The following is a 14,368-nucleotide window of genomic DNA, read 5'->3' as shown; positions in this document are numbered from 1 at the left end:
TCATGGTTTGATGCTGGCGCAATGCCAGTGCCCCCATGAAAGTATAATCTTCCCAGTGGCTGCTGTGAGATGTGACCAGAAATAGAGCAAAGGAGGCTTCAACTTAGGAATAAAGGAAAAACCTTTATTAACTTACAATATGTAAAAAGGAACAGATACAGAACTCAGAATGAAAACCTTCTAAAACATTCCACCTCCTCCCCCCAATTTCCACCACAGCATGATGAGATAAAACCTTAGATTCTCAATCCAGTTACCACCCCTCAGATAATCAACTCAGTCCATCACCAAGAGAGAGGAGTCCCTCTTGTACCATAGGCTTCCCCAGAAAACACAGTTGAAATCTCTTGTGTTTCCATGTCACATGTGGCACCGCCCAGAGAACATTTGCCCTTGTGACCTCTTCCTTCCATGTCCAGTGCCCTCACCACTGCGCATGGACCAGAACTGCTTCTAGGGTTCCCCTTTTAAGGATGCTTTGCCCAGTTCCAAAAAAGCAACAGTCTTTCAGGACACCAGTCCCCCCCAAATTCCCCCCCTGGGGCCGAGGGGTCATGAGAACAGAGATCTTCTTCACTGAACACAGAGGGCATCACCACACCCTCCTCAGCTATCTCTGTTCATGCCACTGCTTCACATAACATCACTGCACTCTCTTGACTCCAAGCCATTGCCTCCCCCTAAATATAGTTTCTGTGTTATAGGAAAAAATGTTTCTGTCCATGGCTATACAAGAAAAGAGTCCAGCCAAAGGCCACTCCATCATCTCCTCCTACCTAGGATTCTTCTCAACTTCTGACATCTTTCACTTGCACGAGCTTTCATCACACTTGCCCATTTCCTTCTATTTCATCTCTATCTCTCTTCTCATTCAGATCCAGGAGGATCAGTATTTGTAAGGTTTCCATCATCCAAAAAAAGGGTTAAAATCTCGGCCAGCACAAGATATCAAATAGCAAGGTGGCACAAGCACAGGCCCAGGCTCTCTCCCTCTCTCTCTCCTGGGGGGGGGGGGGGGGGGGTGGCTGCCCGATGCCTCTCAGTGTTCCTCCACCCTTCCATCCTGCAGGGGCCTTCACCCTCCTTCTCTGCCCAAGGCTCCGGCCTACCTCACCCAGGCCGCATGGCTTCCCCTCCCCCACCCAGCCCGCAGCTGGGCAGGGGAGGTCTGACCTCTTTCACTGACTGGAACCAAGAGAGAGTTCTCCTGGGAGTTCTCTGCTTTTAACCCCCTGTGTTCTCAGAGGCGTATCCATGTCTTCAGTGGCCACACCAGGTGTCAATATTCAAATCTGAGCACTGATTGATTTGACCACAACCTCCCAAAAAACTCACTTCCTTCTCAACCCAGGACACCACACCAGAGCAAGTATTTTTTCCATGTATACAGAAACACAGGTTGATGTTCACCAGATGTAGTGCTGTGAAATTACTAGTCCTTGTGCTGCCATCTCACTGAAAATATAATTCACTAATCACTGTATGAGGGATCAAACCAGCATGGTTTGAGTAGTGTGAAAAATGCCAGTCACTTGTTTTAAAATTTTAAAAGTTTAATAGTAATAAAATTGTTATAAAAATAGGAATAAAAATTAGAGCAATAAGAATTTGGACAATAAGAGTTAGGACAATAAAGGACAATTAAAAAGCAAAGGATTACGAATGTTCAGATGCTTTCCTCTGGAAAGCATGGGTCGCTAACAAAGGATTAACTCTTAACAGCAACAGCCTGTTGCATATTCATATATCTCATACGTGATTCAAAAATTATTTTCAAACAAAGGGTGTTTTCTGGTTCTTGTCAACTTCCCCCCCTCATCTTGTAAATCACTCATCTCGGTCCCTACTAAGTCTGCTTCTTCCCAATAAGGAGGCAATAATTCTTTTCTTTGGGATTTTAGCGTCTTGTTGCTGTTATCTCTGTGCAAAGAATTTCTTGAGCTAGTTAGAAAAAGTATCTTACATCGCATAGTTTTTATTTTAATATTATGTTATAGCCTAAAACTATATTTAACGCACTACTGAAAAAGATTAATACAGCATAACTTTCTAACATAACGCATATAATATTAATTTTAATATTTGCGAAGTCAATCATATAATATGCATTTTTCACAAGTAGTTAAAGTTCCTACTTAATGATGAAAAAATCTTATAAAAACATTGTAATTACACTGTTAGCAAGGTGGCAACATGTAGATGAAACATTTTTTTTCTGGCTGATAGGCCAGAGAGATGGAAAAGCACGTACAGGTGTTCTTATAGTCCCTTTGGAAGCTGCTATGTAGATGGTATTTCCAAGCAGGATATTTGTGAAAAGTCTCTAGTTCATTTTAGCTGCCCTTTAGCTTCTTGTCAAGTTCTCTTCTTTGTTCTCTGGGCTAAAAGGCTGAATAGTGCAGTAGCTGTTCTGCAGTTATTAGTATGAATATTTAAATATATTCCTTTTGGCCAGACTGGTACTCTTGATATGTGTTTGAGCAACCAAATTTTTCCTTGCATGTACATTTAAAAATTCTTAGAAAAGCTGGGAGTTGCTCTAGCAGGTACAATACAAATCCCACTGTGTATAACACTTGGTTAGTTATTCAGTCATCAAATCTGTGTTTTACTTACCCATGTAATAGAAGAATTATGTGATAATGAAGATTTGTGGGTGAAATAGATAGAAATAGTTATTTTATTACAGTATAGGGATGTATTTGTCTCAACATGTGTACTCATTTGGGTTTGTTAATGCTGTGCTGTGGCCTTGGAAATAAATTGGTAACTACATTAAATTACAATCTCTGAAAATTCTTATTTTAAGTTACTTTTAAGAGAGTTTTACTCAGTATTCACAAACATTTTTTCTTTATATGTATATTCTTGTATTTTACGGTATGTATTTTATGCCTCTTTTTGGTTTTTTTGGAAGTAAAATGCTTTGCTCTGTGTTTGGGGTTTTTGTTTCTCATTTAGCAGACCTGAACTTATCTTTCTTTTGTTGTCTGAGATTAACTAACCTTTCTTTCCTTAACACTGGTGTTTCTCTCCCATAAGTATTTTCATCATTCCCTTAGATCATACAGCATTTCATTCATTAGCCCAAAGGAAGCATGAACTCTCTTTTAATTTTCTTTAAAAATGAAGTTTCAAAGTGGGTTAGGGTGAGCAGGACAACACTGAGATTTTCACGGCACCTTTTAGAATCGGGGAAGTAGCCTCATATTGTGCTGCAGATGGAGGGGGGGAAACAGCATGCAATTACAAACATACAGTTAGAGGAAGCTTGGGATGGATCAGGAATCTGATGAAAGATTGTCAGGGTACTGAAAAATCTTTTTGAGCCATCCATGCTTTCTCGGGATCTTCAAGTACTAATTGCCTTTGTCTGCAAAAATGCATTTTTTAAAAGCAGTCAATTAAATATTCTACTGATTTTTCTCATCTGCACTTTTTAAAGTGCTGTAAATTTATTGTTTCTATACTTCTAAACCCATAAATTGTTTGTTCCATACCATTCATCTGTAAGCAAATGTATTGAATGAAAGATCTTTATTATATGTTGAATTACAAGTGGAGAGGGACTTTGGCAAGGGGGAATGGCTTCAAACTGACAGAGGACAGGTTTGGATTAGATATTGGGAAGAAAGTTTTGACTGAGGGTGGTGAGGCACTTGGAACAGGTTGCCCAAGGAAGTCGTGGATGTCCCATCTCTGGAAATATTCAAGGCCAGGATGGGATTTTGAGCAACTTGGTCTAGTAGAAGGTATCCCTGCCCATGGCAGGGGGTTTGGAATTAGATGATTTGAAGGTCCCTTCCAACCCATACCATTCTAGGATTCTATGAACATACTGTCTGTAACTGAAAGCAATGTGTTGTTTAGGTAATACTGTGAAGAGCAGGACTGAGTTATTTGGGTAAATTATTCTTTCTCTTCTGTTCTTGTTTAGGCTTCTGTATTGCTGAAGACCTTGTCTAGTTCACCCAGTGTTCCAGACCATGTGCTCCATGCTTTGAGACCAGGAGGACCTTAGTGTTCTGAAATGAAGATGGAGACAGTGGGAAAAGCAGAACTTGTTGATTCAGTTCCACCAAAGACTTCTGAAAAGCAAGAAACTGCTCCTGATGAAGATGGACCTATAGAACTTGAGACACAAACTCAGAAAGACAACATGCGTGCTGCAGCAGACTCAGTGGTGCTTTCTTCAATGCCTTGCTTACTTATGGAACTGAGGCGAGACTCTTCAGAGTCTCAGTTGGCATCTACAGAGAGTGATAGGCCAGTGGGTGGTCGAGTTTATGAGAGTGACTCTTCTAATCACTGCATGCTTTCCCCTTCCTCCAGTGGGCATTTGGCTGACTCAGACACATTGTCTTCTGCAGAAGAGAATGAGCCCTGTCAAGCTGAAGGTATTGTAGAGGGAGACCTTTCTGCAGTGTCTGGGGCTGCAGTTGGGAGGAAATCCAGGAGATCCAGGTCTGAAAGTGAAACTTCAACAATGGCTGCCAAGAAAAACCGACAGTCTAGTGATATGCAGAATCATCGAGCTACCAAGATAAAAGGTCATAGAAGTCAAAAGCACAAAGAAAGAATCCGTCTCTTGAGACAGAAGCGGGAGGCAGCTGCTCGCAAGAAGTACAACCTGCTTCAGGACAGCAGTACCAGCGACAGTGACCTGACGTGTGACTCAAGCACGAGCTCATCAGATGATGAAGAGGCTTCAGGGAGCAGCAAGACAATCACTGCAGAGATACCAGGTAGAGGATGTTTTTTAAACTGAACTGTAACACATCTGACATCATTTTTCAGCTGTCCTGCTAAATTAGATGAGTCACACTTGAGAAAAACCAGGAGAACTGCAGCTCTGTGTAAATTTGAAGACTGCAGTGTATTAAGACATGGGGAAATTTTAAAATCTGTCCTGAGGTTTCAGATCACTTGCACACCAACAAAGCATAGAAATGGTACCTTGGAGAAAGGACTATCTTTGAATTCTGGAATTTTTAGATATTTTCATTTATAAGCCTAGATAAGCTCTTGTTAGTGCTGTCAAATCCCATTAGATGGTGATTATCTAATAAATACATTCTGAAGAAAAATAGCCAGCTTTGCTTTAATATCTTAAGACCACAGATTGGCAGCTGTGTTAGAAATAACACAGCATACCTCTTGCCTGTGTTACAGTAAGGCCCTGTTCATTACTGCACTGTGCTTTCAGCTCTATGTTTCAGTGCATGACAAACCTGCTTAGCCTTATTGTAAGTTCTTGCAGATTGCAGCTGGTCACCTATTTTAGGATATAAATATGAATTTGTTTATGCAGGTGCCCAAGCTATATCCACACCTAAATTTTCAACATCTTAGACAAAGATGTTACAATTTTCCTATGTCATAAGGATCCATAATTTCTATATTTTTAATTTTCTGTCACATCTCTGTTAAGATTATAGGCAGCAAATTATAGGGGCCTTCTCATCATTTTATTAGCAAAAGAAGCATTAATTCTTCAAGTTTTTTGTCTGCTGAGTCTTTGTTATTAGCTCAAGTGCTGTGGACAGGATTTTGTGTGAAAAATTATTGCAGCATATTATACCACAGAACCATCATAATATGGCAATCAAAAATAAAATCACATAAAAATAAACTTTTTGGCTTGCCAATTTTTACTAGATTACATGCTTTTATGCCTCTTGTGTTAGAAGTTGGGTGTTGGGTTTTTTTTTTGAGATAAATATCAGCTTACATAGGGCAAGAAGATTTAAAGGAAAACTGCAATAATTAGTCTTGAGTTGCTGAACTAATGTTTGCTAGATGAATTAAAATATTTGCAGCAGATTTTGCAAATAACTGTTTTAACTGACTTGGTTATGGTGAGTGATTCTGTCATGATGAGAATGGGATTTTCCCCATATATTGCTAGGAAGCAGGTTGCACAAAGTAAATGTTTATTATTAGAAAGTCTGGGAAAGGCATAGTTTATAATTACTGTGTAGTAAACTTCTAATAGAGATTTAAAAATATTTGCCGATTTAATAGTTACTCAGACTTCTAGCTTTTATAATTTTATGCCTTTTTCTTTGCTATATTTATACTTTGCTGGGCAATTAAAGCCTCATTTAAAACCTGTTGAAGACTATTTCATTGAGTTTTGGGACAGGTTTCTCCCCACCTCACAAACCCCACCAAACTTACACAAGAAGTCACCCAGATTATATTATTTTTTTTTTTTTTTAAAGTCATAAAAGGATCTTGTGACCCAGGAAGGCACCACAGGGTATTTTCACATCTGCTTAGATTTCTGACTTCCATTGCAGAGACCTGAAACCACTCTAGGTTACTTTGTGTCACTAGGCTCTTCTGTATTTGAGTTCTCGGTCTTAACCACGAGATGTTTGCAGTGAAGAGGTCCCATTGCAGTACACAGAAGAACTTGATTATTTAGTGATGATTATACTAAGGCCTAGTTTTGCCTGTGATGCAAGATATGGGAGTGCACAAACCATCCTGAGGAACAATGATGCTTATTCATAGCACATATCATTTGCTTTATGCTAAATTCCACTTATGACATTCAAATGTTTGAGCTGTCCTTTTGCTGCAATTAGGTGCAATGTGTACCTGCTACATTGTGGTTTTCCTTTAAATAGAAATGACTTTGGTTTGTGGGAAATGTTTTCCAAGTACAAGTGAAAAGCATTCTCTATAGACATAAGGACAAGGTTGGCCAAAAATTCATCCTATGCTACTTGTGGTTAATGAAATACTGTGGTCTTAACAGATGCAGTGGAGCTGTGAGTGTGAGTAGCACTTACAGCTCTCCATCGCAGTGGTAGGTTCACATGACATTTGCAATCCCTCCTATTGGAGCTGGCAAAGTACTTAAATTCTTTTTCTTGACTAGAAAGCTGCTTTATTGCACTTGGTATTACACTGTGAATTGCTTAAAAATTTAAGGAATGAACACATAGTTAGAAATTATTATAAGGTATCAAAAAACAATACTGGAAATTCAGTGCATTAATCTCCTCTACACACAGGTTTAAAGAGGTTTAACTTGATGCTTGAACTTGAGTATCAGGACAGAAGCATGAAAAACCTTTTGCAGTTACTTTTGAAAAAGTCTGTATGCATTGATGCAGAAGAGTCTTACAGGTAGTCTGTGTTCCCCTCAGTTTTAGTGTATTTGGACATTTCAGCTGTAGTGCTGGTTACTGTCTCAACATCACTTATTATTGGGACTGATTTTCAACAACTCTGAAAAATAGCTTTGCCAACAGAGATGGTCTAAATTTTTTTTGTGACAGTTAATGTGGCCTTCATGTATGAAGGTTATGCATACTCTGGCTCTTAACCTTCTCTCAGTGCATGTATTGTAACAGCCAACAGTTTGCTTGTGTGTGGTCTGAAAATTGAAGTGCCGCATTTGAGAATACAGTAGTCTTTCATGTTGTGTAACTAAATTTTGTCCATTTAAATAGTGTGGGTTTGGCTAAACTAGTAAGGTAAGGAAAATGTTTAGTGAATACATAATGCCATGAAGTTACAAACAGAGCAGTTATGCTGTAAAGAGTCAGTTCTCTCTGCTGAACTCAAATGTCATGTGCATTAAAATACTGTCAGGCTTGGTTTTCTTCTCAAGAAAGATTGAAGAGTAAAGAGTTGAGATCTTACTGGTACTTCAATACAAGTATTGTGAGCTCCATAGGACCTAAGCACAATATAAGTTATTTTATTCTGAATGCTTTCTGTGGTGTTAATTTACATCTGAAAATACAGGTTCAATCTAAACTTCAAGGGTGCTACTGAGAATCTTCTCACTGACCTGAGCAGTCATAATCTCAGACCCTTTAATTCAAGGGAATGCCAGGATTTTTGAGTTACTGAAGATGAAGAGCAATTTCTTATCTTTTAATGATTGAGCCTCTCTGTTGGCATTTAAGATTTTGCCATTCTTAAACACTAGATAGCATTCACAGCCTAAGAGGATGATCTTTGAATCCTTGGATAGGTTCTGCTAGATCTGCTGCTGTTAAAAGTTTTTCCTTTAAACAATTTTGAATTTGACCATGTAAATTAACTCAATGAAATTGGCATGAGAGCAAGTTGGGGAATCAATATTTATTTCTATGCAAACATTTTTTTTAAATAAGAAAATAGTTTTTAAAAATTCAAATATAATAGAAAAATATTGGCATTTCACCATTATTGTGCTTTTTACAACTCAGAAAACTGAAATAAGGGTGACTCATGTTTCAGGCTTTCAGAAGAATCTGTGGAAAAGTTTGAGTGTTGATGTTGAAAATGTGTTGCAGCTCACTTTGTTAAAAAATAGGGAAAAAATAGTTTTTATTTTTTCATATGAATAAATCCAAAGGGGAGGGCACAGTGTGTATGTATGAGGGACTCTCAAGCAGGTTACTTCCTCTCAAGAACTGTACATAGACCTTGGAAAAAGCATCTTGCAAGGGATACATTTGGTCCAAGTAACTCAGGATGATGCTTGTATAAGAACAGGGGAAATAAATAATCCGTTAAGGAGGATTTGCTGTAAGATACTCCTTTGGAAATGTCAGTAAGCATAACGACATGGAGGAATACACCATTGCTAGTTAGAATGAAGATGCAACATATCTCCTCAAATTGTTTTCTTGTCAGACTTCCTAAATTAAATAACTGTAGATTTGGTTATTATTTAGATGATACTTAATAGATCACATAGACAGTGTTGGTGCATTTCTTAAGTGCTGTTTTGCAGGAGGTTGTTTTGAAAATAAGATACAAATCTTGGCTTCTGATCCCTTTTGTAATTGCAAATTTCTCTGTGTTTTAACTTGGCATAACTTAAAAAAAACCCTATAGAATTGTAAGTTTACAGATAGCAAAGAGACCAGTTAGAGAAATGCTAATATTTTTAATATAAAATGCATTCTATTAAGCTTGATTTTTTTTTTTAACCCTGAAAACCACAAATAAAGAAAAGATTGAATAAGGCTTGTGAATAAGGCTTGTTATAAGAACTGCAGGGGAAGCATTTGAAACACTGATTTGCTGCTACTGTAAATTGCAGATGTACTATGAATGATGCCTTTTAAAAATAGTATTGCAGGGTACTATGTATTTCAATACCTAGTTTCTTCAGTTTGCAAAACAATTTTATCAACTTTGACCATGCTAGTTCATTCTTAACTTTAAAAACCTGTCTAGGTTGTCTCACATACCATCATCAATAGTTTTAATTTAAATTGCAATTAAAACTTAATGTTACTTAGAGGTGTCTATTCATAAGCCTGTGGAAATTGGAAAGACTGTAATTTAGTTACTTGATTTTAGGATAAGATCCCTGACTAAAAATGAACAGTATCATATTGGATGTTCAATACTAGTAGTATATGAATGGAAGGAATATTTTTTTTCAAGGAGGAAAAAGACATTGAATATATAAAAGGAACCACATTTTAGGGAAAAGGTACCATTTTGCGTAATTATTTTAGTTAAAATGCAGTCAGAGGAATGTTAATTAGTTACTATAGAGTATATATTTATTTTTGAGTAGAAGACATGAATGCTAAATTTCCAGCTTGTCTGATAGGTAAACAGATGGGGGTTTAATAGAATATTTTTGGCCCCTGATGTGTAGTGTTACTGCTGCTCAGAAAAATATGATAATCCTGGGCTTTGTTTAGCTGTTACTGAAGGTCTTATATATACCTAATTTATATAGCTCCAAAAAAATAATGTGTTGTTTAAGCAATACTGTAATTTAATGTACACATTGAAATATCAAAAAAAAAAAGATTTAGTGCCTTATATTTTTATTAGTAAATATTTGGTTAGGTTGTGCAATGATTTCTCTCATTCTTAGGATATTTTCTATTATTCTTAAGCTAGAGCATCCCACAAGTTTCATATTTACATATTAAATTGTCAGGTTCTGTAGCTGCTTTGTGTATTGTAATATGATGCTTGTCTTGTTTCAGAATTACCTTAGGTAATGTTTGTGTGTGTGTATGGCATGTACATATTGTTTATTATTCCTCAAACAGGTACAAAGCCTCTGGGTTTTTTTCGGTTTTATTGCTTCCTAGATGATTCCCGAGTGAACTCTAAACATAAAAATATAGATACTGCTGCCTTTTGTTATTGATATGTAGAGTAAGGTAATGAGGATGGCCTCTTCTTCTTGCTGCTAAAGTTCTTTCTGATAATCCCAAAGCCAGTCATTTTAACCATCATTTTGATGGATAGAAGGAGAACAATTTCCTTCCAACTATGCCCTGTTTTCTGCCTTGCCTAGGATTAATGCTAGGAATGCTGCACAGCTGGTGGCTCATGTGAGTAAGGGCACATTTCTAGTTGTGAGGTTGATCACTACTACATGTCATGTGTATTAACCATGTGATGGAGCTGTGTCCATCAGACCTAACAGAGGTTGCTTTTACCTCATATATTAGCATAGCATTCACATACCTTTTCATGCTTGTGTGGTTTTGTTATTTTCTTCATTGGTGTTTGTGTTTTCCAAAATTAGACCAAGAGCTTTGGGCTTAGCTAGTTTGGATGCTGCAGTCACTATATCAGCCTTTATCTCTCTCCCATGTAGAATTTTGTCTGTGTTTAACAGTCTGTTATAAAAGGGTTCAAGTATGTAAGTACAATATGCATAATTATTCAGATTTACAGTTAATAGTATTTTGGATCACAGCTTAACAGAACTAACCATGTTATTATATGTTGTTTTTTGACACCTTCAGTTGAATTAAAAACAGAAATTGCAAGGGAATTGGACTAATTTAGTTTATTTCTAAAATAAAACCTTTGACAGAATTGTCTGAGAATTCTAGAATAAAAATAATTTTGAAGCCAAAATGTCTATTATAACCTCAGTGAGTGTAAATTTTTTTTTACAGTAATACTGTTGGCTGATATTTGCTAATTCCTCCCCAATTGTCATATCTAAGGGACAGCATTAGAAAAATTGTTTTCTTGAGTTAGCATGCCTTAATAAGGAATAATATGTTCTTACTTAATGATATGTTATCAAATGGCCTCAATGTCTTTAAAGCTGGCTTCAGTCGTGCTGGGGGATCTGGAGGAACCACCAGGGAAATTCCAGGATTGCTTGACAGGGGCACTGTGTGGGATAGGAACTGCATAGGCAATGTCCTGGAAGAGGCCATGAACTGCTTTGCCGAGATGCAGAGGCAGACAGAGGAGAAATTTCACATGTGGATAGAAAAGCTAACTCGTCTTGACATGGACAAAGAAAGCAAGCAACAACTGGAGCCCAGAGCACCTAAAATTCAACTAGTTGGCCAAAGAACCCCCCCTACCACACAGTCAGGAGCTTTCATGTAGATGCCTGATAGCCAAGTACTTCCACAGCAGTTGTTTAATTTTTATATGGGCTATCAAAATGTCAATGCTACGTTAGAGTTTCCAGAGACTTTTAATAACAGTTTTCTACCTATCTTTTCAGAGAATGGGAATATTGCAGAGCCTGATCTGAATTAATCATAAACTAAAAAAAAAAAAGTCATCTTTGCAATTTTGATGTTACTTTGAATTATGCTAAAAACAAGGTTTCCTTTTCTCTCCATATGTTTGTTTTGTTTTCTCTTTTGGGTTTTAATACCATGGGGATTTTGTTTTTTTTTTCATTTTATAGCGAATATATATGTTGTTTATGCATGTGTCAGCACACACATATAAACACCTTTAAAGATTTCTAGGGGAAACCACCCTAAGCTTTCATCACCAAACTTGAGAAAATATAACTTAAAATCCTTGTTTAGATACCCCAAAATCAGTAGAGCTATGTTTGCTACAGTAGGAGCATTCATCCAGATGCTCTTTTTGCATGTTAAAACATTTATATAAGTACCAGACTAGATACAAACTCATAGCATTTTCTTAACTATGTTTACTTCTGAGTTTTTCAGCTTGAACATGTCATACATTAGTGTTCTTTTTCATTTTAGGCAGAAATAATAAATAAGCTTACCTTTAAGATTTAGTTATATATAACAAATGTGCACGAATGATTTTTTTTTGTCTCCCAATTAGTGGTTAATTTTCTGTCTAGAGTTTTTATTAATGTCTCTGCTGTGTTGCACATGGCATATTTATGGAAGAAGCTGTCTTATATTGTGTGCACAAATAGGCACATGTACAAATATATATATGTTTGGTTTGGGTGGAAGTAATCTCTCATTTTAGGTGTTTAGTTTGCTGCTCCCTGGATCTCCTCCTGAGTCAATGGGAAGAGAGAAGCACCTGCAGAGGATACCTTCTGGCAGTCTTTCTCTTGCATTAGTTGTCTAAACCTTCCTTATCAACAGTTTAGAATAGATAACTTCTGGCTGAAATGAGGTGAGATAAATCACACCCAACTGCATGTGCATGCATGACCTGTGCACACAAAGTACTTCTGCTTTCTTTCTGTTTATGCAATCAAACTGCATCCTTCATGATGGAATAAAAATAGTCTTGTCAGTGCTAAGATAAGCAGCTGTCACTGGATGAATTGAGCCTTGACACAGGATGGTAGAGGAAGGCCTGACAGTCAGGTAAATAAACTGCAGTGGTCTGGAGATTGCTGGTCTGGGTCAGACAGCAAGGGCTTCTTATGAACCATGTTTGAATGCCACTGAAATAATTATTTATTTGTGATGGGGAATGTCAGAACATTAGTTTCATTTAATTAATGCAAAAACTTGCTATTGTATGGATCTTTTTATACTAATAGTTATCCTGAATAGACAGGCTTGAAACTGCGATATTTAAAGTTGGATTAATTTAAACTATATATTAGAATTCTCTATTTAATTCTTACTGTTATCACTATACACTGGAATTTTATTGGTTAGCTTTCCATTGAGACCTATCTTCATGTCAAATAACTTCTCTGTAGCTACCAAAAATATATATTTTTCATCAGTTAAACTTGCTAAAAGTTTCTAATACAAATTAAATCAGAATTTTAGTAATGGAAATTGAAAGTCTTTATAGACATGGTTTAAGTAAAGAGAATGCTATATGTCTCCATAAGCTCTGGTATTTTGCTTTTTGAAAGATACACTTTTTTCCTAATTATTTTAGTGTAATTCCTTTTCTTTCTATTGGAAATATCCACTGTATCTTCTGTAAGTCTGTTTTTTAATTTTTTTAAATCTCCCTGAAGTCAGTGGGAGTTTTTTCATCAATTTATACTGGGGTTTGGATCAAACATGTAACAGAAACTCAAGAATCAGTATATTAATCAGTATATTAACACTGGTGTTTTTACATTATTCTTGGCCTAGACTTACTTTAAGTATGTGATGCCTTCATTAAAAAAAATGAGATGAGAGAGAGCTATATTATTTTCAGAGTAACTGTTTGAAAGACTGTGCAGGAGATAATTTTTAAGTACTGGAATGATTTCTTGCCAGATTACCTTCATGTATAATTTTGATAATGATTTTGATATGAGCTTGTGTCTTGGTTTGAAAAGACAGGTATCTGCTAAGGAAGACAGGACCCTCCCCTGAAATGGAAAATGTAAAACCCCTCCCTTCAGATTGTTATAATTTTGAAATTAAGGGGCTCTCAGGCAAAGATATGGGAGTAGGAATAATAGTTCTTTATTAGGGAAGAAAATAAAAATAAATAAAATAAACAATGCAGTAATACAAAACAACACTGACAGAGTCAGAATACGACCTGACACCCTGTTGGTCAGGATGTTGGTAGCAGTCCAATTGAAATGGTGGCTGCAGTACTCCCAGAGTGACAGATGTGGTTCTGTTGAAGCAGTGATCCTGTAGAAGGGTGTAGTCTTTCTGTGAAGATCCAGTGGTGGTGTAGATGGGCCTTGTCTTCCTCTGGGAATCCAGTGGAGAAGGCTGCCCTGGTGTTCTAAATCTCAGATTATATCCAGGAAGGAATGCTTGGCTCCTCCCCATGGGCACAGCATCTCACAATGGGATGATGTAATTTTTATCAGTCATGCAGTGAGACTCAATTGCCCATTAACAGAAGATATTTCCCCGAGGGAGGATTGGTTTGTGGAAGAGATAAAGAAAACTGCCCAATTAACAGAAAATACCTGCACTACCTCTAATAAATGGCAAATAGAATACACACTTATCTTACAATCCAGCAGTTTGTTAGAAAAATCCCTTATTTAAAATTGTGTGCATTTCAGGTAAAAGTTAAACAAGTTATTCTATGTTTGATTGTAATTTAATAAACTCATCCTCATCTCTTTAACATTTAATATCCTTCAGGGTAGATTATTTGCTGATATATATGGAAAAAATAAATGCTTCTGGTGTTCAAAGATTTTATATATATATATATATATATAAATACCTTTCTGATGATGATAAGAGCAGCATAT

The 14,368-nt window shown here is 36.8% G+C and overlaps 1 protein-coding gene across 10 annotated transcripts in view; it reads left to right on the top strand.

Moving 5' to 3' along the window:
- LOC135289140 (protein ARK2N-like) overlaps positions 1–14,368 on the top strand; it is a 115,673-nt gene that overhangs the window by 30,398 nt on the left and 70,907 nt on the right. For 8 of the 10 annotated variants that reach the window (XR_010351939.1, XM_064402531.1, XM_064402529.1 and 5 more), the window contains exon 2: positions 3,938–4,745. Coding sequence is in view for 9 of the 10 variants with exons in the window: in XM_064402531.1 (XP_064258601.1) it covers positions 4,031–4,745 (715 nt within the window). In the remaining variant the exon portion in view is untranslated. Of the gene's footprint in view, positions 1–3,937; positions 4,746–11,050; positions 12,172–14,368 lie in introns of those variants that run through there. The other 2 variants (XM_064402535.1, XM_064402536.1) reach the window with 2 other exon arrangements.

This window comes from Passer domesticus, chromosome W (assembly GCF_036417665.1).
Source record: "Passer domesticus isolate bPasDom1 chromosome W, bPasDom1.hap1, whole genome shotgun sequence".
Lineage (NCBI taxonomy): Eukaryota > Metazoa > Chordata > Aves > Passeriformes > Passeridae > Passer > Passer domesticus.
Note: the sequence above shows the minus strand (reverse complement) of the source record. Positions and strands in the feature narration are given on the sequence as shown.